Source organism: Oncorhynchus tshawytscha, linkage group LG09 (genome assembly GCF_018296145.1).
Source record: "Oncorhynchus tshawytscha isolate Ot180627B linkage group LG09, Otsh_v2.0, whole genome shotgun sequence".
NCBI lineage: Eukaryota > Metazoa > Chordata > Actinopteri > Salmoniformes > Salmonidae > Oncorhynchus > Oncorhynchus tshawytscha.
In genome coordinates, this window is record NC_056437.1 from 10756948 (window position 1) to 10782540 (window position 25593).

General features: G+C 44.6%; 1 protein-coding gene across 4 annotated transcripts in view; it reads right to left on the minus strand.

The window, feature by feature from the left end:
* Positions 1 to 25593, minus strand: part of dym (dymeclin) — a 209457-nt gene that overhangs the window by 79143 nt on the left and 104721 nt on the right. For all 4 annotated transcript variants that reach the window (XM_042326506.1, XM_042326505.1, XM_042326504.1 and 1 more), the window contains exon 14: positions 2520 to 2625. In XM_042326506.1, coding sequence (XP_042182440.1) covers positions 2520 to 2625 — 106 coding nt within the window. The remainder of the gene's footprint in view (positions 1 to 2519; positions 2626 to 25593) is intronic.

A 25593-nucleotide genomic window follows, 5' to 3' on the forward strand; every position in this document is an offset into this window, starting at 1 on the left:
TACAAGTAAGTTGATGAGATGCTGCTGCAGAATGGTGCAAAGAGAGAGAGAGAGAGAAAGAGAGAGAGAGAGAGACAGGCCGAGAAAAAGAGAGAGACAGAGAGAGAGAGAAACAGAAAGATAGAGAGACAGGCAGAGACAGAGAGAGTGAGAGACAGAGAGAGTGAGCGTGAGTGAGAGACAGAGAGAGTGAGCGAGAACGAGAAACAGAGAGAGAAACAGAGAGAGAGAGACAGGCAGAGAGAGAGAGAGACAGGCAGAGAGAGAGAGAGAGACAGGCAGAGAGAGAGACAGACAGAGAGAGAGACAGAGAGAGAGAGAGAGAGAGACAGACAGACCTACAGACAGAGAGAGAAAGAGAGAGAGAGAGAGAGAAACAGAATGAGAGAGAAAGAGAGAGAGAGAGAGAGAGAGAGAGAGAGAGAGAGAGAGAGAGAGAGAGACAAAGCCAGGCAGAGAGAGAGAGAGACAGACAGACAGACAGACACACAGAGAGAAAGAGACAGAGAAAGAGAGAGAGACACAGAGAGAGAGAGACAGACAGACCTACAGACAGAGAGAGAAAGAGACAGAGAGAGAGAGAAACAGAATGAGAGACAGGCAGAGAGAGAGAGAGAGAGAGAGAGAGACAAAGCCAGGCAGAGAGAGAGAGAGACAGACAGACAGACACAGAGAGAAAGAGACAGAGACACAGAGAAAGAGAGAGAAAGAAGAGTCTCTCATGTGTTTGAATAACAACCTTCATGTTCAGACTGCAGGATTTACACCTTCCTAGCAACATCAATATCAAGACCTTATCAACGTTACTCAGAGAACATAATACTGGACACGAGACACCAACCAGGAACAACAATATCCCTGAGATCACAACTGCCCCTACGAAAATCAGGGTCATAGTCATCAGGCACCAAACATTACAAATCTGACTGAAACAGGGTACTACTTGAAATGAACCAATAACAAACGCTTGTTTTAGTTTTCTTTAGCTAATGAATAGGTCCGCGGACAGCTTATTGTTGGAGCTTGGAGGAAGCCTTCCATGATATAATTCACACAGACATATAGAAAACATGATATAATTAATACAGACGTTTACAAAATACTGTGTGACCAGGGAGGGTCATGTTTGGGGGAAGTGATATCATTGCCCCGAGGTTAATTCAGCTTTGACGACTCTAGACATAGCAATGGTCTTTTCCAGCCAGTGTGTGGCACAGGATGAAACAAGGGGAGGGATAAGGGCCATGAAAGAGGCATCCAAACAAAAGAGAGGACAGGGTGAGGGGCTCTTCCCTTACGCCTGTCTGTGGGGGGATAGAGAGAGGACAGGGTGAGGGGCTCTTCCCTTACGCCTGTCTGTGGGGGATAGAGAGAGGACAGGGTGAGGGGCTCTTCCCTTACGCCTGTCTGTGGGGGGATAGAGAGAGGACAGGGTGAGGGGCTCTTCCCTTATGCCTGTCTGTGGGGGGATAGAGAGAGGACAGGGTGAGGGGCTCTTCCCTTACGCCTGTCTGTGGGGGGATAGAGAGAGGACAGGGTGAGGGGCTCTTCCCTTACGCCTGTCTGTGGGGGGATAGAGAGAGGACAGGGTGAGGGGCTCTTCCCTTACGCCTGTCTGTGGGGGGATAGAGAGAGGACAGGGTGAGGGGGCTCTTCCCTTACGCCTGTCTGTGGGGGATAGAGAGAGGACAGGGTGAGGGGCTCTTCCCTTACGCCTGTCTGGGGGGATAGAGAGAGGACAGGGTGAGGGGCTCTTCCCTTACGCCTGTCTGTGGGGGGATAGAGAGAGGACAGGGTGAGGGGCTCTTCCCTTACGCCTGTCTGTGTGGGGGGATAGAGAGAGGACAGGGTGAGGGGCTCTTCCCTTACGCCTGTCTGTGGGGGGGATAGAGAGAGGACAGGGTGAGGGGCTCTTCCCTTACGCCTGTCTGTGGGGGGATAGAGAGAGGACAGGGTGAGGGGCTCTTCCCTTATGCCTGTCTGTGGGGGGATAGAGAGAGGACAGGGTGAGGGGCTCTTCCCTTACGCCTGTCTGTGGGGGGATAGAGAGAGGACAGGGTGAGGGGCTCTTCCCTTACGCCTGTCTGTGGGGGGGGATAGAGAGAGGACAGGGTGAGGGGCTCTTCCCTTACGCCTGTCTGTGGGGGGATAATCAGGCACACACCTCAGCTACTCCATCTCGTCTGCAGGGAGCAATCCTTGGGACCCCCGACATCTGATCCCCCCTTTACACACACCCCCACCCTCACCCATCCCCCAGACACTCACACACACCCAGACACAAAGACACACACAGCACGCACCACGAATGCAGATGCGAACTCAGTGAGAGACGACAGTCAGACCTAGACACAAACCCAGACACTCAGATCCAGACATGTCTGGAGGTGCAGGCCCAGGGGATCAGTATTCACTTGGTGTGTGAGGTCAATTTCCCTCATAGTCCCACCATTGAATCAAAAGACAACTGGGATAAGACTAGATTTTTCATAGACCAAATCAGTAGCTGCAGTACTCACGTAGTCAGGCAGCACAGAGCTGTCGTCTGCCCCCCGGGGACCTCTCAGAGACTGGGTAGCCTGTTCCAAGACCTTGTTGTGCTTCTTGGACAGCAGTGCAAATAGACTGGAGGGAGAGAGGAAAAGGGGAGAGGAAAAGGGGAGAGGAAAAGGGGAGAGGAGAGGCAACAGGGCTATTTAGAGTCTTTACAAAGATCAGAGGATTCTGGTATCACATCCTGGTATCACAAGACTGGCTGCACTATTAAGGGCATTATATTTGTCATACTCTTTCAGTCCACATAATCCAGACCAGGGATCATCAACTAGATTCATTTTCTTTTTCAGCAGATGGTCAGGAGGCCAGGACATAATTACAAATAACTTCAAATTGAATGCAAGAAACCCAAAACAAATATAATATTTGACTTAAACACAGCAATTTCAAACCTTGCTTACATTTGTATAAGATCACATATATCTCTCTATTGTGTGTGGGAATACTTTGGAACAGATTTCCTAAATTAAAATCACTTGGAGCTGATTTTCTTTGTCAGCCAAAGAATGATGATAAATAAAATCACCGGAGGGCCAGCAGTTGGAGAACCCTGATCTGGACCTACGTTTATTAAACAAATACTTCCACTGAGTACTCACTGAGTACTTAACATTAGGAACACCTGTTTACCACTGCGGTACACCCCCGTTTGCACTCAAGAACAGCCTCAATTTGTTAGGCCACGCACTCTACAAGGAGTCGAAAGTGTTCCACAGGGATGCTGGCCTAGAGTGCATTTGAGAAGTATTAATTCCACATTGTTATTTTACAGCCTTATTCAATTATTACTATAATTATTTTTTGCCCCTTATCAATCTACACACAATACCCCATAATGACAAAGCAAAAACAGTTTATTTTTTTTTTTTTGGGGGAAATGTATTAAAAGTTAAAAACAGAAATACCTTATTTACATAAGTATTCAGACTCTTTACTATGAGAGTCGAAATTGAGCTCAGGTGCATCTTGTTTTCATTACTCATCCTTGAGATGTTTCTACAACTTGATTGGAGTCCACCTGTTGTAAATTCAATTGATTGGCCACCCGGGGGAAACTGAGCAATCGAGGGAGAAGGGCCTTGGTCAGGGAAGTGACAAAGACCACGATGGTAACTCTGACAGAGCTGCCAAAGGTGCTCCAACAAAGTACTGACTAAAGGGTCTGAATACTTATGTAAATGTGATCATTGAATTGTTTTTATATTGGGTTTTTTGCAATTAAAAAAAAACAAACACAAAAAAAGTTTTTTTTTTTGTTGCTTTGTCATTATGGGTATTGGTTGTAGATTGATGAGGGAAAAAAGTCCAGGGTTCTGAATACTTTCGGAATGCTTCACACAGTTGTGTCAAGTTGGCTGGATGTTCATTGGGTGGTGGAGTGTTCTTGATACAAACGGGAAATTATTGAGTTTGAAAAACCCAGCAGCATTGCAGTTCTTGACACACTCAAACCAGTACACCTGGTACCTACTACCATACCCAGATCAAAGGCACTTAAATCTTTTGTCTTGCCCATTCACCCTCTGAATGGCACACATACATAATCCATGTCTCAATTGTCTCAAGGCTTAAAACTCCTTCATTAACCTGTCTCTTCATCTACACTGATTGAAGTGGATTTAACAAGTGACAACATTAAGGGATCATGGATTCACCTGGTCAGTCCTATGTGTAACTCTGTTGTTGTATGTGTCGAACTGCTTTGCTTTATCTTGGCCAGGTCGCAATTGTAAATGAGAACTTGTTCTCAACCTGCCTACCTGGTTAAATAAAGGTGAAATATATAAATATATTTTTTTTAAATGTCATGGAAGGAGCAAGTGCTCCTAATGTTTTGTACACAGTGTATATTGGCCAATGTTATAAACAGATCTCACACACAGACACATTTCAGCCTGAGAAAGACAGAGAGCATCACAGAAGAGGTGTAACACAGACACATTTCAGCCTGAGAAAGACAGAGAGCATCACAGAAGAGATGTAACACAGACACATTTCAGCCTGAGAAAGACAGAGAGCATCACAGAAGAGGTGTAACACAGACACATTTCAGCCTGAGAAAGACAGAGAGCATCACAGAAGAGATGTAACACAGACACTAGCGTTGTGTCTGATGCCTGATTGATGTCCGATTTACACATACAGGGTCTTTTTCACAAAACAACACATTACAAATGTGCACAGAGGAAATACTGCAATTTCTCCAGAGCCCAAATGGCACCCTACTCCCTATATAGTGCACTACTTTAGACCAGAGCCCTATGGCACCCTATTCCTATGGCATGGAATGTTATGTCCGGAGCTTCTAGGAACAGTGACATCATCCCGAGTCTCAAATGACACCCCATAGGGCTCGGGTCAAAAGCAGTGCCCTATTTAGAAGGGACGTAACGATTCACATCGGTCCCTGGTTCAAATGTTTAAAATAGAAGGGCATCGGTCTGCTGGATCTGTCAGAAATCAATTCAAACATTACGAATTGTAGAAATGACTTTCTTTCTACCTTCAGAAAATACCTCATGCATCCTCTTCTTCAGGGTGGAACTGCATGTAACTGTGGTGACAGTCATTGAACTAAAAGTCATTTCGTATGCCGAACATCCCAAGGCAATATCAGTAGCCTCGTAGCACGCTGACCAACAAGGCCTATTCCTGATTTTACACATGTTCAATCTGAGTGTCAACACGTCCCAAAAGGCCTAAACCATTTATGAGACAGGGGTGCAATCTAAAGTTGTGCTACATATTCATTGGCTGTGTCATAGCTCATTTGTAAACATAAATATTGATACATTACTAGCGCTAACACTTTTAATTAGAGAACGACCAACAAATATTTTATAGTGCAGATGCCAATACTGATTTTTGGGGGTCAAGGAAGCGACGGCCGATATTCAATATCATTCAATTAGAAAATGTTGATGACATTTCCCAGAGACATCCTTGTATGCATTAATGCATACATTTTCAAATGTTTTTCACCAATCTAACGACATAACATAATAGTAATAATTGTATTTGAATGGTAAATCTCTTAACCTGGGTAAATGAAGACAGCATAAGCCTACTTACAATACAGGTGAATGCATATTAAATAGGAGTGTGTGCATTGAGTTATTGAGCTTGTTTTGGCTGATCGGTGGAGTCTATGGTGCTACAGATGACAATCTGTTTGTCTTCCATTTGGGACTTATATTAGCCTCCTGATCAACAACATTTGCATAGAGGCATCAGTCCAGGATGTCACACCTGTATGGAAGGACATCACATAGGCACTGATGTTAGTTTGAGAATATAAAAGAACATCTATCCATTAAAATGGGTACAACGTCATGATGTGTAGTATTGTTCAGTCATTTTCCGTGATCGGGAAAACATACATTTTTAGCTGTCAGGACGCATTTCTAAAACAACTCAACTGCCAGGATGAAATTCAAATCAACTCAACTTGCTTTTCGTCTATCTGTCTAGAAATGAGCGGGTTGTAACTTGATCGACAATAGGCTTTAACTCCGCTCCCTTTCAGATTTCCTCACATCTCTCTCCATTGCTCATATCACTTGCTGCGGTTTACTGCTACTACGATAACTAGCTATGGTGATGACACTCTCTACCAAGACATAAATGTGCATCATATCCAACAAGGAGTGCGAGGGTAGGAAAACATATGAAACGACGATGAACGTTCTTGTGTGAATGACTCAAATCTGCCCCTAGTTCGAGAAGTGAGAACGCTCACACACGCACCGATCTACAGCTTTCTTGGTCCATAAACATGAAGGAAGAGTGTTAGGTCGCTAAACCTATTGCCAACCTTTATTTAGGTATTTAAAACAATTAATTTGTTCTCTATTACAACGATCATCTAACCTGACGATCAACATCTAATTTATGAATATGCTTGCGGCTGGTCAGATCAGCACAGCAGTAAATAGATAACATTCGCTAGCTACATTGGCTACTAGCTCCCACCTGATATCTTAGCGATATGTTTATCTAGCCAGCTAGTGAGCATAGTAGCTAATATAGCTAGCTTGCTAACACCACAGATGATAGGGTTATGTATTGTAATCTTTGCTAACAGGTCACATAGCTATCTGCTTAGCTAGAAGGTCGGGATGATACCAGTATCATGGCAAGGGAAAAAAACACAAAGTGGATTTAACTTCTTTAGGAAAACAGCCCTAATGTTGGAAACAAACATCCATAATGTTGTCATCCAGAGTCACATGTATTTATTTTCCAAGCTGTACCACACTATTTTACATACAGCAGGTTTTAAAGGACCATGTTTGCCATAGAACAAATATTGTGATACTGGTATCGTCCCGGCCCTACTAGCTAGCGATCGTTACGGTGTCATTTACAAGAAAATCAGTCCAGCTACGGTCATTTAGGGTTGCAAAGGGTCAGAAACTTTCTGGTAAATTGCTTAAATTCAACAAAAAAGTTTGCTTATAACAGTGAACCTTTTTGTGGGATACACATAAGGCAATTCTAGGTCTTTTGGCATATTTTGGTTAAACTATCATCAATTCAATGGAATTGCAACCCTCTGCATGTAACGGTTGTCGTAGGTGGAAGAAGGTGAAGAGGACCAAAGGAGCAGCGTGGTACGTGTTCATGTTAATTTTAATAAAGAAACTGAACACTAGAACAAAAAAAACAACAAAGTGGAACAAACTAAACAGTTCTGTCTGGTGCAGACACACAAAGACAAAAAAACAACTACCCACACCCATAGTGGGAAAACAGGCTGCCTAAGTATGGTTTTCAATCAGAGACAACGATAACCAGCTGCCTCTGATTGGGAACCATACCAGGCCTAAACATAGAAACACAACACCTAGACATACAACATAGAATACCCACCCACATCACACCCTGACCAAACTAAAAATAGAAACATACAACGCAATCTACGGTCAGGGCGTGACACTGCATGCACAGTGCATTCTTCCATCACATGCACAGTGCATTCTTCCATCACATGCACAGTGCCTTCTTCCATCACATGCACAGTGCATTCTTCCATCACATGCACAGTGCATTCTTCCATCACATGCACAGTGCATTCTTCCATCACATGCACAGTGCATTCTTCCATCACATGCACAGTGCATTCTTCCATCACATGCACAGTGCATTCTTCCATCACATGCACAGTGCCTTCTTCCATCACATGCACAGTGCATTCTTCCATCACATGCACAGTGCATTCTTCCATCACATGCACAGTGCCTTCTTCCATCACATGCACAGTGCCTTCTTCCATCACATGCACAGTGCATTCTTCCATCACATGCACAGTGCCTTCTTCCATCACATGCACAGTGCATTCTTCCATCACATGCACAGTGCATTCTTCCATCACATGCACAGTGCATTCTTCCATCACACGCACAGTGCATTCTTCCATCACACGCACAGTGCATTCTTCCGTCACATGTACAGCTGATTCTCAAGATCTTGCACACTAATGAGATGCTATTAATCCCACACTACTACACTGTCTGAGCCAAGGACTACATGCTTTCTGGTAAGTTTTGTTTACAATGCTGGGTGGGGTGAATATATTTTATATGACATACATGATTTTTTGTTAACTAGTAAACAGTAGCCTACAGCAAAGTGTGTTTAAATAATTTATAACTAGTTTGTTTCTGCTACCATGTGGGTTTTAGCTTGCTTGAGCCTGCTAACTGAGGAGTGTTAATTCACCTGTTTCCATACATGTTTCATTTTAAAACATGTATCTTTCAAAGCAGTTGTTTAATCTAACTGCTTAACTATTTATCTGTACATGGAATTGTATTTGTTGTTTTTTTACAAAAAAATATATAATCTTTACAGGAAAATGCCACAGGCACTATCTGATGTGTGGAGACATTTCACTGCAACTAATGTAGAAGGAAAAGCTGTGTACATTTGCTAATGCTGTGCCAAATCAGATGTGAAGAATGCAATGAAGATGCAGAATCATCTGGCCAAGTGCATTAAGTAAGTTCCCTCAGCGCTCACAACAAGCAACCTCTGACAAAAGCCTCATTACTTCGATTCGAGGTGAAAATGATGAATCAGACACCTTATCAATAGCAACAGCTCATGGTCCTCCTGGAATCAGAAGTTTGTTTGACTCAATGGAGCAACGTAGTCAGATAAACGCTGATGAATGTCTTGCTTGAGCTGTGTATGCAACTGGTTCACCTCTGATGCTCACAGGCAATGTGTACTGGAAGAGATTTCTAAAAGTTCTTCACCCAGCATACACCCCTCCAACCAGACATGCTTTATCTCCTCATTTGCTGCATGCAGAGTTCAACAAAGTTCAAGTGAAGGTCTCCATATGATATGGTAAATATATCCAACTCCAAAAACATTTACATTTAAATGGTATTCATGTTAATTCCCATATATTCCTGTTAATTTCCATGGAAAGTTTCCACCTCTGAATATTCCCCAAAATGTGCAACCTTAGAGTCATTTATAAGAAAATCAGTCCTGCTACTGTATGCCATTTCTAAGCAGAAAACCAGTCTAGCAACAATCATTACTGTAATGTTATTTACATGCAGCCAGTTTCAACTGGTACACTATCGGTGCCCAGCCACCATTTAATCAAACAACAATGTTTGATGGCTACATTCCTGTAACCGCTGTCTTTGAACTGTACCTCAACAGACAGTACTCAGCCTGGACCACAGAACATAAATCATCACACCAATTCAGCCCAGGCTCCTCATGCTGTCCACCGTTTGCCCCATACCCATGACAAATACAGTGTCCCAAATGGCACCTTATTTCCAATACAGTGCACTAGTACCCCCTATGGGCCCTGGTCAAATATAGTGCACTAGTTCCCTCTATGGGCCCTGGCCAAAAGTAGAGCACTCCCCCTATGGGCCCTGGTCAAAAGTAGAGCACTACTTCCCCCTTTGGGCCCTGGTCAAAAGTAGAGCACTACTTCCCCCTTTGGGCCCTGGTCAAAAGTAGAGCACTACTTCCCCCTATGGGCCCTGGTCAAAAGTAGAGCACTACTTCCCCCTATGGGCCCTGGTCAAAAGTAGAGCACTCCCCTCCTATGGGCCCTGGTCAAAAGTAGAGCACTCCCCCTCTATGGGCCCTGGTCAAAAGTAGAGCACTACTTCCCCCTATGGGCCCTGGTCAAAAGTAGAGCACTACTTCCCCCTATGGGCCCTGCAAAAGTAGAGCACTACTTCCCCCTATGGGCCCTGGTCAAAAGTAGAGCACTACTTCCCCCTATGGGCCCTGGTCAAAAGTAGAGCACTACTTCCCCCTATGTGCCCTGGTCAAAAGTAGAGCACTACTTCCCCCTATGGGCCCTGGTCAAAAGTAGAGCACTACTTCCCCCTATGGGCCCTGGTCAAAAGTAGAGCACTACTTCCCCCTATGGGCCCTGGTCAAAAGTAGAGCACTACTTCCCCCTATGGGCCCTGGTCAAAAGTAGAGCACTACTTCCCCCTATGGGCCCTGGTCAAAAGTAGAGCACTACTTCCCCCTATGGGCCCTGGTCCAAAAGTAGAGCACTACTTCCCCCTATGGGCCCTGGTCAAAAGTAGAGCACTCCCCCTATGGGCCCTGGTCAAAAGTAGAGCACTCCTCCCCTATGGACCCTGGTCAAAAGTAGAGCACTCCCCCCTCTATGGGCCCTGGTCAAAAGTAGAGCACTACTCCCCCTCCCCCAAGAACAGCAGATGGTTTCTGTAGCTGTAATAACACACAGAGAGGAGTAAACCGCCATGTGGGAACACAGCTTAACAACACAGGCAGGAGCACGGTTCAGAAGGAACACACACAAACAGCTATACACCCCTCAACATTCAATGAGTTCTACACTGCGCACACACACACACACACACAATATTACTTTAAAATGGTGTAAGGAATTTTGTTGCTGGAATTTGAGCGAGGTTAGAAGATGGTGAAATGGGTGACAGTTGGTTTAATATATGAAGAAAATAGTCAAATAGGTTCATAAAATGTACTGTAGTGTGCAGCAACTAACAAGACAAAAGCTGCTGCTGATTATCGTGTTACATGAACATTCCCTCTCCTCAACACTAACTCATTAAGCCTGCCTGGTGAGAACAGTCTGGAACAGAGGTGGAGTAGATGGGAATTCCTTCCCGTTATCAAGCAGCAGCTGACCTGACTAATCCTCTTAGGACCCACCATGGTTCAAATCAAATCCAACAAAATGGAGTCTTCAACGTTACTCGACAGGGACCATGCACATTGATGACCAACATTTCTGTCAATGTGCCAGATCCAGCCTACCTGCTAATTCAACTGTATTCCTTTACCATATGGATACACTGTTTCTGCTTGGGTTGGATGTCTGGGAATTTTCATTCAGCCTTCAACAACATGGTGGCACATGTGTTTCAAAACATAGACATACCCTGGGTGGGTACTATGACTGAGGTCTGAGCACGCTCTGATGCTCTGTGCTCTCTGAAACCCAATACAATGGGGGGCATCCTTTGTTATGTGCGCTCTGTGTGTCTCTTTATAAATGTGATGGGACGGAGGGGCACATTTTGTTACTAATTGACCGACAGGACAGAGCCGGGCCGGGCGCTAGCTGCCAGAGGCTATTGTTTTGGCATCATTGGCAGCCTTTTCCATTGGTCGTGTTTAGTCTAGACACAGTGCCTGGAAGCTGTGTCAGGTTGACCTACTGTGAAATGGACGTGCAAGCGCACGCACACACATGTACGGACAAACACACACACACACACACATAGACGTACGGACAAACACACACACACAGTCACACACACGTACGGACAAACACACACACAGTCACACACACGTACGGGCAAACGCACACACAGTCACACACACGTACGGGCAAACACACACACAGTCACACACACGTACGGGCAAACACACACACAGTCACACACACGTACGGGCAAACACACACACAGTCACACACACGTACGGGCAAAACACACACAGTCACACACGTACGGGAAAAACACACACACAGTCACACACATGTACGGGCAAACACACACACAGTCACACACACAGTCACACACACGGATTAACACACACACAGTCACACCCACGTACGGACAAACACACACACAGTCACACACACGCACGGACAAACACACACACAGTCACACACAGTCACACACACGTACGGACAAACACACACACAGTCACACACACGTACGGGCAAACACACACACAGTCACACACACGTACGGGCAAACACACACACAGTCACACACACGTACGGAAAAACACACACACAGTCACACACATGTACGGGCAAACACACACACAGTCACACACGTACGGGCAAACACACACACAGTCACACACACGTACGGATTAACACACACACAGTCACACCCACGTACGGACAAACACACACACAGTCACACACACGTACGGACAAACACACACACAGTCACACACACAGTCACACACACGTACGGACAAACACACACACAGTCACACACACGTACGGACAAACACACACACAGTCACACACACGTACGGACAAACACACACAGACACACACGGGCAAACACACACGTACGGACAAACACACACACACAGACGTATGGACAAACACACAGACGTACGGACAAACACACACACAGTCACACACACGTACGGACAAACACACACACAGTCACACACACGTATGGACAAACACACACACAGTCACACACACGTACGGACAAACACACACACAGTCACACACACGTACGGACAAACACACACACAGTCACACACACGTACGGACAAACACACACACAGTCACACACACGTACGGACAAACACACACACAGTCACACACACGTACGGACAAACACACACACGGGCAAACACACACACAGTCACACACACGTACGGACAAACACACACACACGGGCAAACACACACACAGTCACACACACGTACGGACAAACACACACACACACGTACGGACAAACACACACACGTACGGACAAACACACACACACACAGACGTACGGGCAAACACACACACACACAGACGTACGGGCAAACACACACACACAGACATACGGGCAAACACACACACAGTCACACACACGTACGGACAAACACACACACACACGGACAAACACACACACACACAGTCACACACAAGTACAGGTGCACGTACGCACGCCCCCACCCACACATTCATCAGCAGACTCAGACACAAAATAAGCCATACAACAAGACCAAATGAGACAGAATCTCCCAAACTGTTGCACAAAGAAACCAGCCAGATAAATGCAGGACTCAGCAGAGACGTACACCTGTGCCACATGTCAGCACCATTCATCCAGTGCAGGTCACCAAGGCCGTTTATATCATTGGCTTTATGCGGTATGATTGAGCTACTGAAAGGTGTATTGAGATATGATTACCAGTGCTGGCAAAGAGGCCTGGGTCCTGGTCTGTCTGTAGGGTAACTTGGACTCTATGGGGTCTTTTGTAGACATGCTATTACTGAGACTGAGTGAGAGGCACACCTGGTGATCCCCACTAGCACAAAGACCCTCTGCCATATTGACTGACTGCAACCCTTCGGCCTACTCTATAGCTCTGACAGACATGGCTTTAATATTTTGGATAGATTGTTGCTTCCAACAATGTAATTGTCTGCATCATTTACAATGCCCCATATATTTTGGGTGTAAATATACACTTAGGTTGGAGTCATGAAAACTCGTTTTTCAACCACTCCACAAATTTCTTGTTAACAAACTATAGTTTTGGCAAGTCAGTTAGGACATCTTGTGCGTGACAAGTCATTTTTCCAACAATTGTTTACAGACAGATTATTTAACCTATAATTCACTATATCACAATTCTAGTTGGTCAGAAGTTTACATACACTAAGTTGACTGTGCCTTTAAACAGCTTGGAAAGTTCCAGAAAATGTCATGGCTTTAGAAGCTTCTGATAGGTTAATTGACATAATTTGAATCAATTGGAGGTGTACCTGTGGAAGTATGTCAAGGCCTACCTTCAAACTCAGTGTCTCTTTGCTTGGAATTATGGGAAAATCAAAAGAATCAAAAAAAATGTAGACCTCTACAAGTCTGGAACATCCATGGGAGAAATGTCCAAACGCCTGAAGGTACCACACTCATCTGTACAAACAATAGTACGCAAGTATAAACACCATGGGGACCATGCAGCCATTATACCGCTCAGGAAGGAGACGCGTTCTGTCTTCTAGAGATGAACGTACTTTGGTGCAAAAAGTGCAAATGAATCCCAGAACAACAGCAAAGGACCCAGTGAAGATGCTGGACAAAAAAACAGGTACAAAAGTATCTATATCCACAGTAAAATGAGCCCTATGTAACACTACCTGAAAGGAAGAAGCCACTGCTCCAAAACCGCCATAAAAAAGCCAGACTATGGTTTGCAACTGCACATGGGGACAAAGATCGTACTTTTTGGATTAGTGTCCTCTGGTCTGATGAAACAAAAATAGAACCGTTTGGCCATAATGTCCATCGTTATGTTTGGAGGAAAAAGGGGGTGGCTTGCAAGCCGAAGAACACCATCCCAACCGTGAGCACGAGGGTGGCAGCATCATGTTGTGGGGGTGCTTTGCTGCAGGAGGGACTGGTGCACTTCACAACATAGATGGCATCATGAGGGAGGGAAATGTTGTGGATATATTGAAGCAACATCTCAAGACATCAGTCAGGAAGTTAAACCTTGGTCGCAAATGGGTCTTCCAAATGGACAATGACCGCAAGTATACTTCCAAAGTTGTGGCAAAATGGCTTAAGGACAACTTAGTCAAGGTATTGGAGTGGCCATCACAAAGCCCTGACCTCAATCATATAGAAAATGTGTGGGCAGAACTGAAAAAGCATGTGTGAGCAAGGAGGCCTACAAACCTGACACAGTTACACCAGCTCTGTCAGTTAAAATGGGCCAGAATTCACGCAACTTATTGTGGGAAGCTTGTGGAAGGCTACCCAAAACGTTTGACCCAAGTTAAATAATTTAAAGGCAATGCTACCAAATACTAATTGAGTGTATGTAAACTTCTGACCCACTGGGAATGTGATGAAAGAAATAAAAGCTGAAATAAATTCTTCTCTCTACTATTATTCTGACATTTCACATTCTTAAAATAAAGTGGTGATCCTAACTGACCTAAGACAGGGAATTTTTACTTGGATTAAATGTCAGGAATTGTGAAAAACTGAGTTTAAATATATTTCCGACTTTAACTGTATATATCCACATTTACACACACACATATATACACACATACCCATACAATCCCATATACACATACAGTTGAAATTTCACAAAATTTCTGAACCTATATACATTTTCCAGACCCTGTATGTTTTACATTGGTTATCTTGTTATTAGTCCCACCCTTCAGCTCCATTCAGCTCTCGCTTAACACCATCAATGCTGGGATAAGGCCTGCATAGGGGACTGGACTCTCGGGTCGGTGGCAGAGCTCTAATGCTGGGATAAGGCCTGCATAGGGGACTGGGATAAGGGCTGCATAGGGGACTGGAGTCCCGGGTCGGGTGGCAGAGCTCTAATGCTGGGATAAGGCCTGCATAGGGGACTGGGATACGGCCTGCATAGGGGACTGGAGTCCCGGGTCAGGTGGCAGAGCTCTAAAGCTGGGATAAGGCCTGCATAGGGGACTGGACTCCCGGGTCGGGTGGCAGAGCTCTAATGCTGGGATAAGGCCTGCATAGGGGACTGGACTCCCGGGTCGGGTGGCAGAGCTCTAATGCTGGGATAAGGCCTGCATAGGGGACTGGAGTCCCGGGTCAGGTGGCAGAGCTCTAATGCTGGGATAAGGCCTGCATAGGGGACTGGAGTCCCGGGTCGGGTGGCAGAGCTCTAATGCTGGGATAAGGCCTGCATAGGGGACTGGACTACCGGGTCGGGTGGCAGAGCTCTAATGCTGGGATAAGGCCTGCATAGGGGACTGGGATACGGCCTGCATAGGGGACTGGAGTCCCGGGTCAGGTGGCAGAGCTCTAAAGCTGGGATAAGGCCTGCATAGGGGACTAGACTCCCGGGTCGGGTGGCAGAGCTCTAATGCTGGGATAAGGCCTGCATAGGGGATTGGACTCCCGGGTCGGGTGGCAGAGCTCTAATGCTGGGATAAGGCCTGCATAGGGGACTGGAGTCCCGGGTCAGGTGGCAGAGCTCTAATGCTGGGATAAGGCCTGCATAGGGGACTGGAGTCCCGGGTCGGGTGGCAAAGCTCTAATGCTGGGATAAGGCCTGCATAGGGGACTGGACTACCGGGTCGGGTGGCAGAGCTCTAATGCTGGGATAAGGCCTTCATAGGGGACTGGAGTCCCGGGTCGGGTGGCAGAGCTCTAATGCTGGGATAAGGCCTTCATAGGGGACTGGAGTCCCGGGTCGGGTGGCAGAGCTCTAATGCTGGGATAAGGCCTGCATAGGGGACTGGAGTCCCGGGTCGGGTGGCAGAGCTCTAATGCTGGGATAAGGCCTGCATAGGGGACTGGACTCCCGGGTCGGGTGGCAGAGCTCTAATGCTGGGATAAGGCCTGCATAGGGGACTGGACTCCCAGGTCGGGTGGCAGAGGCCTGCAATCTGACCCGAGCCCGACGGGCCCTGACATTATACATTGGGTTAGGGCCGGGTAGGGACAGTTTTTCATCCATAGCTAGGGTACAGGCAGAGTGCAGGGAGCGAGTGACAGACAAAGGGGAGCAGTTAACGGATTCACTAACAGAGGGAGTTATTTCTGATTTCAGGCTGGGCCTTAAAATTGGCAGAAGCAATCGGGCCTTGTTAGGGTAGGGCCTGAATGTTGCGGCATGGGTAGGGCTCAGGTTTAAAATTCTCACCCGTGCAGGGCTGTACCCAGCATGCCAAGCAAAGAGTCAGTGCCCATGCAGCAGTCAGAACGGAATGAAAAATCATAGAAACATGAAAAAGAAAGAAAGAAGCAGGGGAAAGGCAGCAAATTGGTAGTAATAGAGTCCGGTTCAACCTAGAAGCATAGGACTAGAGTCTGGTTCAACCTAGAAGCATAGGACTAGAGTCTGGTTTAACCTGTAAGCATAGGACTAGAGTCCGGTTTAACCTAGAAGCATAGGACTAGAGTCTGGTTTAACCTAGAAGCATAGGACTAGAGTCTGGTTTAACCTAGAAGCATAGGACTAGAGTCCGGTTCAACCTAGAAGCATAGGACTAGAGTCCGGTTTAACCTAGAAGCATAGGACTAGAGTCTGGTTCAACCTAGAAGCATAGGACTAGAGTCCGGTTTAACCTAGAAGCATAGGACTAGAGTCTGGTTTAACCTAGAAGCATAGGACTAGAGTCCGGTTTAACCTAGAAGCATAGGACTAGAGTCCGGTTCAACCTAGAAGCATAGGACTAGAGTCCGGTTTAACCTAGAAGCATAGGACTAGAGTCTGGTTCAACCTAGAAGCATAGGACTAGAGTCTGGTTTAACCTGTAAGCATAGGACTAGAGTCCGGTTTAACCTAGAAGCATAGGACTAGAGTCTGGTTTAACCTAGAAGCATAGGACTAGAGTCTGGTTTAACCTAGAAGCATAGGACTAGAGTCCGGTTCAACCTAGAAGCATAGGACTAGAGTCCGGTTTAACCTAGAAGCATAGGACTAGAGTCCGGTTCAACCTAGAAGCATAGGACTAGAGTCTGGTTTAACCTAGAAGCATAGGACTAGAGTCTGGTTTAACCTAGAAGCATAGGACTAGAGTCTGGTTTAACCTAGAAGCATAGGACTAGAGTCTGGTTTAACCTAGAAGCATAGGACTAGAGTCTGGTTTAACCTAGAAGCATAGGACTAGAGTCTGGTTTAACCTAGAAGCATAGGACTAGAGTCTGGTTTAACCTGTAAGCCTAGGACTAGAGTCCAGTTCAACCTAGAAGCATAGGACTAGAGTCTGGTTTAACCTGTAAGCCTAGGACTAGAGTCCAGTTCAACCTAGAAGCATAGGACTAGAGTCTGGTTTAACCTAGAAGCATAGGACTAGAGTCTGGTTTAACCTGTAAGCCTAGGACTAGAGTCCGGTTTAACCTGGAAGGATAGGACTAGAGTCTGGTTTAACCTGTAAGCCTAGGACTAGAGTCCTGTTCAACCTGGAAGCATAGGACTAGAGTCTGGTTTAACCTGGAAGCATAGGACTAGTCTGGTTTAACCTTGAAGCATAAAACTGTAGCTTAACCTGGAAGCATAAAACTGTAGCTTAACCTGGAAGCATAAAACTGTAGCTTAACCTGGAAGCATAGAGAATGAATAAGCAAGTGCAAAAGCTCCTCCCTTTGTGCGTCGCCCGCAGTGACCAGCCAGTGTTTGAGGCTACTGCACCTGGAGCGAGAGAAATACACTACGTTTCAAAAGTTTGGGGTCACTTAGAAATGTCCATGTTTATGAAAGAAAAGCTATTTTTTTTGTCCATTAAAATAACATCAAATTGATCAGAAATACAGTGTAGAAATTGTTAATGTTGTAAATGACTACTGCAGATGGAAACTGATTTTTTATGTAATATCTACATAGGCGTACATAGGTCCATTATCAGCAACCATCACTCCTGTGTTCCAATGGCACGTTGTGTTAGCTAATTCAAGTTTATCATTTTAAAATGCTAATTGATCAATAAATAATAAAAAGAAAACCCTTTTGCAATTTTGTTAGCACAGCTGAAAACTGTTGTTCTGATTAAAGAAGCAATAAAACTGGCCTTTAGACTAGTTGAGTATCTGGAAAACCAGCATTTGTGAGTTCGATTACAGGCTCAAAATGGCCAGAAACAAAGACCTTTCTTCAGAAACTCCTCAGTCTATTCTTGTTCGGAGAAATGAAGGCTATTCCATGCGAGAAATTGTCAAGAAACTTAAGATCTCGTACAACACTGTGTACTACTCCCTTCACAGAACAGCGCAAACTGGCACTAACCAGAATAGAAAGAGGAGTGGGAGGCCCCGGTGCACAACTGAGCAAGAGGACAAGTACATTAGACTGTCTAGTTTGAGAAACAGATGCCTCACAAGTCCTTAACTGGCAGCTTCAGTAAAGAGTACCTGCAAAACACCAGTCTCAACGTCAACAGTGAAGAGGCGAATCTGGGATGCTGGCCTTTAGGCAGAGTTGCAAAGAAAAAGCCATATCTCAGACTGGCCAATAAAAAGAAAATATTAAGATGGGCAAAATAACACAGACACTGGACAGAGGAAGATTGGAAAAAAGTGTTATGGACTGACAAATCTATGTTTGAGGTGTTCGGATCACATAGAAGAACATTCGTACAAGGCCATGCCATACCTGTGGACGGCGCTTAATTGGAGCCAATTTCCTCCTACAACAGGACAATGACCCAAAGCACAGCACCAAACTATGCAAGAACTATTTAGGGAAGAAGCAGTCAGCTGGTATTCTGTCTATAATGGAGTGGACAGCACAGTCACCGGATCTCAACCCTATTGAGCTGTTGTGGGAGCAGCTTGACCGTATGGTACGTAAGAAGTGCCCATCAAGCCAATCCAAGTTGTGGGAGGTGCTTCAGGAAGCATGGGGTGAGATCTCTTCAGATCACCTCCACAAAGGTCTGCAAGGCTGTAATTGCTACAAACGGAGGAATCTTTGACGAAAACTACGTTTGAAGGACAATTATTATTTCAATTAAAAATCATTATTTATAACGTTGTCAACGTCTTGACTATATTTCCTATTCATTATGCGAATCATTTCATGTATGTTTTCATGGAAAACAAGGACATTTCTAAGAGACCCCAAACTTTTGAAAGGTAGTGTCCATATTGTACAGAACAGTATCTTTGTAAAGAACAGTATCTCCTTATGTGGAGGCTGTCACACCTGAAAGACAAGGGCAACAGAGGAGAGGAGGGAAAAACATATACATATATATTTTGTCTGTTTTTTGTTTGATAAGTGTTTTTCTGGAGAAGAGCTGAGAATGTTGTTAATAAAAAGGGTGGCATAGTAAAAGAGGTGAAAAGGAAGCAGATTTGGGTTTTTCACTTGTAATATTACAGCCACAGTGACCGAGGTAGTCAAATGCATATTATAATAAATTGTTATATACAGTTGAAGTCAGAAGTCTACATACTTCTTAGCCAAATACATTTAAACTCAGTTTTTCATAATTCCTGACATTTAATCCCAGTAAGAATTCCCTGTCCGAGGTCAGTTAAGATCACCACTTTACTTTAAGAATGTGAAATGTCAGAATAATAGTATCGAGAATGATTTATTTAATCTTTTATTTCTTTCATCACATTCCCAGTGGGTCAGAAGTTTACTGTGACACAGTGAATTATAAATGAAATAATAAAATTACTTGTGTCATGCACAACATAGATGTCCTAACAGACTTGCCAAAACTATAGTTTGTTATTAACAAGAAATTTGTGAAGTGGTTGAAAAACGAGTTTTAATGACTCCAACCTAAGTGTATTTAAACTTCCGACTTCAACTGTATGTGATTGACCCAACTAAACTAGGCTCAGCAGACAGGTAATCCACTCCTTCTCTCATTCTCTGTAGTGCTAACATTGACATTAGCCTTGAGCATGCAGTAAAATCATTGGTATAGATAGGTGCTTCTCCTTTATGACATTGACTGTTCATTTATAATCAATGCTTTACCCATGGATTGGAGTTATAGACAGACTTAACAGACTTAACAGACGTAACATGCTCTTAGAATTCCCATAATAAGGTTATAATATTTGTTTGGGAAAACTACAGTGTAGCGTGATGATGAAAGGAGGCTTGGTGGTTGTTTGCAAAGCGCCTGAGATGCAGATATGAAGACAGTGTTATAAAATGATAATAACATGCCTGCCTCCTTTCCTCACAAGCGCCACACGTTCCTCTTAAGAACTGACGCACAGTCAAATCTAATCTGCGAGCTATTCACACATTCATGTCACTGCCCATCTGGGAAGGAATAGAGGGATGATGATGGATGTGTTCACTAACATAGTGGAAAGCCCTTTCATCCTCTGCTGCCTCTGAATATATGGACCTAAAAAGTGATTTTTCTTTTAAGCATCAATTTATTTAAAAAAATCCTTGACAGAAAATGTGCAAATCTGACATTTGGAAATTCCCCTGAGAGCAAAATCATGAATGTAGTACTACATTACCTTCCCCACCCACCACCATATCCCTAAACAGCCAACATCTTATATGTACTACATTACCTTCCCCACCACTACATCCCTAAACAGTGAAGACACGGACAATAGTGTCAGCAGGCTACTCTCTTAGTCATCATAAAACACGGTGGATTGTGTGTGTGTGTGTCCACCTACGCAAAGAGTATTTCTGTTTCCACTTCCCCGTGGTCACGCAACAGTGTTAAATAATCCTGAAAGAATTGATGAGAGGAAGAGGAGTGCTCGTGTGGTCGTTCTGGTTAGCTGTCCCGTGACAGTGAGCGAACATGGCCAGGAAGTGTGTGGTCCTAGCCAGGGTCCATCTGGTAAAAATGGGCTGTGTGCTGGGTCAGTGACTCACTGGTCTGGCCCTTCACAGTCTCATTCTTTCATACAGCTAAGTCTCCTAACCACAGAGAGCAGAGGAGAATCCTGTGCATGCGTGAATCCTCCTTCCTTTCAACAGCTTGGAACCATTAGTGTTACCATCACTGACTGACTAACTGAGTGCTTCACAGCTGGAGTACCCGCGAGACGTGATAATGTCTTTATTCAGAGCCAACCACAGACTGACAGCCAGTCTAGTGGTTTAACATGGAGGTATCATGAAGAATAGAACGACGTCATTTCAAAGGCTGGACGACATTCTGGTGCTACAGTGCAGAGATCTCAATGCTTAGGCTACTGCATATAGAAATGGGAAGATGAATATTTCACAAACTATGACTAATGTCTGTCTAATGACCAACTCGATTACATAATCAGGGTGGAGTAAGTGTTTGAGTGAGTGTGTTTGTGTGCTTAGAGCTACCGAGGCAATCTGGAATAATGTTGTTGTGTATCAAGTCATCAGGGCATTTAATTAACCTCTTAAATTGTAGGGTCCCCTTGATATAAATGTTTAATTCAATGTCGTCTAAAATGAAAAAGGTAGCACCCACCCATGAATACAGGGTGTCTCCTGAAAGCTGGGGATCTTGGCTTCTTGAACAATGTTGATATGTGATTAAAGCATAGACTCCACAGATATGTTGTTTGATTGGCCTGTGACTTACCATTATCGATTCACAGCCAAGAGTCAAGGAGTCCAATTTGAAACTTTGTTTTCACTAAACAACAAACATCTTACAAGGTAAGCTTACATGTGGTCTGTGTTTGAGCTAGAGCTACATGGTGTCAAATGAATTGTTAGGTTCTTACGATCAAAAGTAGCCTAGTATCAATGTTCTCCGATAATGTATGGCTGAACAAGAACATCAAATGTCCACCCAGTGACTACATCTTTGAGCACCAAAAGTGTGTTGTTTTTATCTTTCAACTGAGGAGTGGTTCAAATGAAAGATGGACAGTTGTGTAGCCAATAAGATAAGCTTTCCAGTCATATCAGATGACCTGGGTGGGACTTTAGCGTAATGCAAACAGTTGCTACAGGTATTTAGAAAGGACGCACTCAGAACGCATCATAGTATTTTGAACGGATTCTTTCATCGCTTTGGCATAAAAATGGCTTATTGGGGATTTAAAAAGAGTGAAAAAGTGAAAAGCCAAGAAAACTACAAAATCCAGGAATACTGATTAAGAGGCTTTGGAGGAAAATCTTACTGAGTCAGACAGATGCTGGGAGCTACCTATGACTCAGGTAGATACTTTTTTCCCCCTCGAAGGATTGGATGCTAATATATATATAAATATAAAAATGTCACCTTTATTTAACCAGGTAGGCCAGTTGAGAACAAGTTCTCATTTACAACTGCGACCTGGCCAAGATAGAGCAAAGCAGTGCGACAAAAACAACAGAGTTACACATAAACAAACATACAAACAATCATACAGTCAATAACACAATAGAAAATTGTGTATACAGTGTGTGCAAATGAAGGAGGTAAGGCAATAAATAGGCCAATAGTGGCATTAGTAATTACAATTTAGCAATTTACACTGGAGTGATATGTGCAGGTGAGGATGTGCAAGTAGAAATACTGGTGTGCAAAAGAGCAGGAAAAAAAGTGGGGATGAGGTAGGTAGCTGGTTGGATGAGCTATTTACAGATGGGCTGTGTACAGCTGCAGCGATCGGTAAGCTGCTCTGACAGCTGACGCTTAAAGTTAGTGAGGGAGATATAAGTCTCCAACTTCAGTGATTTTTTTCAATTTGTTTCAGTCATTGGCAGCAGAGAACTGGAAGGAAAGGCGGCTAAAGGAGGTGTTGGCATTGGGGATGACCAGTGGAATATACCTGCTGGAGCATGTGCTACGGGTGGGTGTTACTATGGTGACCATTGAGCTGAGATAAGGAGGAGCTTTACCTAGCAAAGACTTATCGATGACCTGGAGCCAGTGGGTTTGGTGACGAATATGTAGCGAGGACCAGACAACGAGAACATACAGGTCGCAGTGGTGGGTAGTATATGGGGCTTTGGTGACAAAACGGATGGCACTGTGATAGACTGCATCCAATTTGATGAGTAGTGTTGGAGGCTATTTTGTAAATGACATCGCCGAAGTCAAGGATCGGTAGGATGGTCAGTTTTACGAGGGTATGTTTGGCAGCATGAGTGAAGGAGGCTTTGTTGCGAAATAGGAAGGCAATTCTAGATTTAACTTTGGATTGGAGATGCTTAATGTGAGTCTGGAAGGAGAGTTTACAGACTAGCCACACACCTAGGTATTTATAGTTGTCCATATATTCTAAGTCAGAACCGTCTAGAGTAGTGATGCTAGTCGGGCGGGAGGGTGCCGAGCAGATGCACACAAGAGAACGCTACCTGCTTGAATGCATAGTGCCAACTGTAAAGTTTAGTGGATGAGGAATAATGTTCTGGGGCTGTTATTCATTGTTCGGGCTAGGGCTCTTAGTTCCAGTGAAGGGAAACGTTGCGAGCTACTAATATTTTTCTAGCTTTCAAATAGGTACATTCGTCTCTCCTGGAACTTTCCCCAGGGTTCTTATTGTACAAGAAAGTAGAAAGTGTTTGTCAACATACCTGGTAATAAATAACTAAGGAGGGCCCTATAAAATCGGTTTTGTTCCTCCCAAATTCTGCTTTATATCTTCTGAGTTTTACTTTTTCTGATTTGTTTAGTTTTTCACTCAAAATTACAATTATTGATAGAGATCAACGACACTGGATGTTCTGAGTCCATTCTAATGCTTAAATCACATCAGAAGTCAATTTCTTTGTGCAATTCCCTTGTTCCGCATCCTGTTGAATGTGGAATGAGGGAGAGCTCGGTTAGTTGTTTTGGAAGGTTTTGAAAGTCTATTGAAACAGTTAGGTTGCTAGCTAGCTATCTTTAGACCGCTACGATCTGTCCAGTGATCCTGCCGACCAAGGCCAGGTCTGAGGAGCTGCTTGGCGTATTTATTTATTTTATTTAACTTTTATTTAACTAGGCAAGTCAGTTAAGAACAAATTCTTATTTACAACGATGACCTACCCCGGCCAAAACCTAACGAGGACGACGCTGGGCCAATTGTGCACCGCCCTGGAATCAAACCAGGGTCTGTAGTGACGCCACTAGCACTGAGATGCAGTGTCTTAGACCAATGCGCCACCCGGGAGCCCTAGCTGCTAGCTAGCTGCCTATCAAGCTAGCAGGTGTTTGAGGGCTTGAACAGAGCCTGTGACGCGGTTAGCCATTGTGGCTGAAACCATGGATTGTCCCGGGCTTGTGGATGTCTAGATCCCTGCTGTTTGTTGTTGTTTCCCATCTTCCCTGCAACCTGCCCTGTCTGGAACTGCGAGTACCAGCGTAACCTACGTAGCTACCATGACAAACACCAAAGCCAGCAGGTGTACCATTGAGGACAGTGGTGTCTCTCCATGACAAACACCAAAGCCAGCAGGTGTACCGTTGAGGGCAGTGGTGTCTCTCCATGACAAACACCAAAGCCAGCAGGTGTACCGTTGAGGACAGTGGTGTCTCTCCATGACAAACACCAAAGCCAGCAGGTGTACTGTTGAGGGCAGTGGTGTCTCTCCATAACAAACACCAAAGCCAGCAGGTGTACCATTGAGGGCAGTGGTGTCTCTCCATGACAAGTGAAGCGTCTTTTAAATGAACAAAAATAGTTTGACCATCAGATGTTACAACAACAAGAACATAGCTTCAATTGTTGTGTCCAAATACTGGTGGAGTCAACTAATAATAGAATGAGAGGTCCAGGACCTGAAGACAAGTTTGCAGTTCTCCCAGGGTCAGGCCAGTGAGATTAAACAGGAAAACGGCAAGATGACAGCAATCTGTAAATCGCAGAGAGGACATCAGTTATGTATGTGAATCCATGAAAACAATGACGGAGAAATTGGATTATCTTGAGGGACAATCAAGGCGGAACAACATTGTTGTGGTCGGAAGTCCAGAATCTCCACGATGGAGTCTGAGGACAAAGTGAGGGAAATTATCTCAGAGAAATTGAATATGCACAACACAGGAAGATTGAGGTGGAGTGCGCCCACAGGACTGAAAAACCTACCACCGGCCCAGGTGACAGACCCAGGCCGATAGTGGTCAAGTTCCTGAGGTTCAATGACAAGTTAGCTGTCTGGAAAGAACAAAGAACTTGAGAGGAACAAACATCTTCCTCAATGAGGACTATCCTGAAGTTGTGCGCCATAAGAGGAAATAACTTATCCCTACCATGAAAGCTGCCAGAGCACGTGGGGACATTGCTTACATCCAGTATGACTGGCTCACTGTCCATCTTCCCTCCCAAAAGCCTGGAAGGGATGAGAGCCAACCCTATGGGTTCGAAGCTTCAACCCTGCAGCACACACAAACACATTTACACACACCAACTGATCGATGTATTCCAAGATGGCATAGCAGTCAGACGTCTTTGTCCTGTC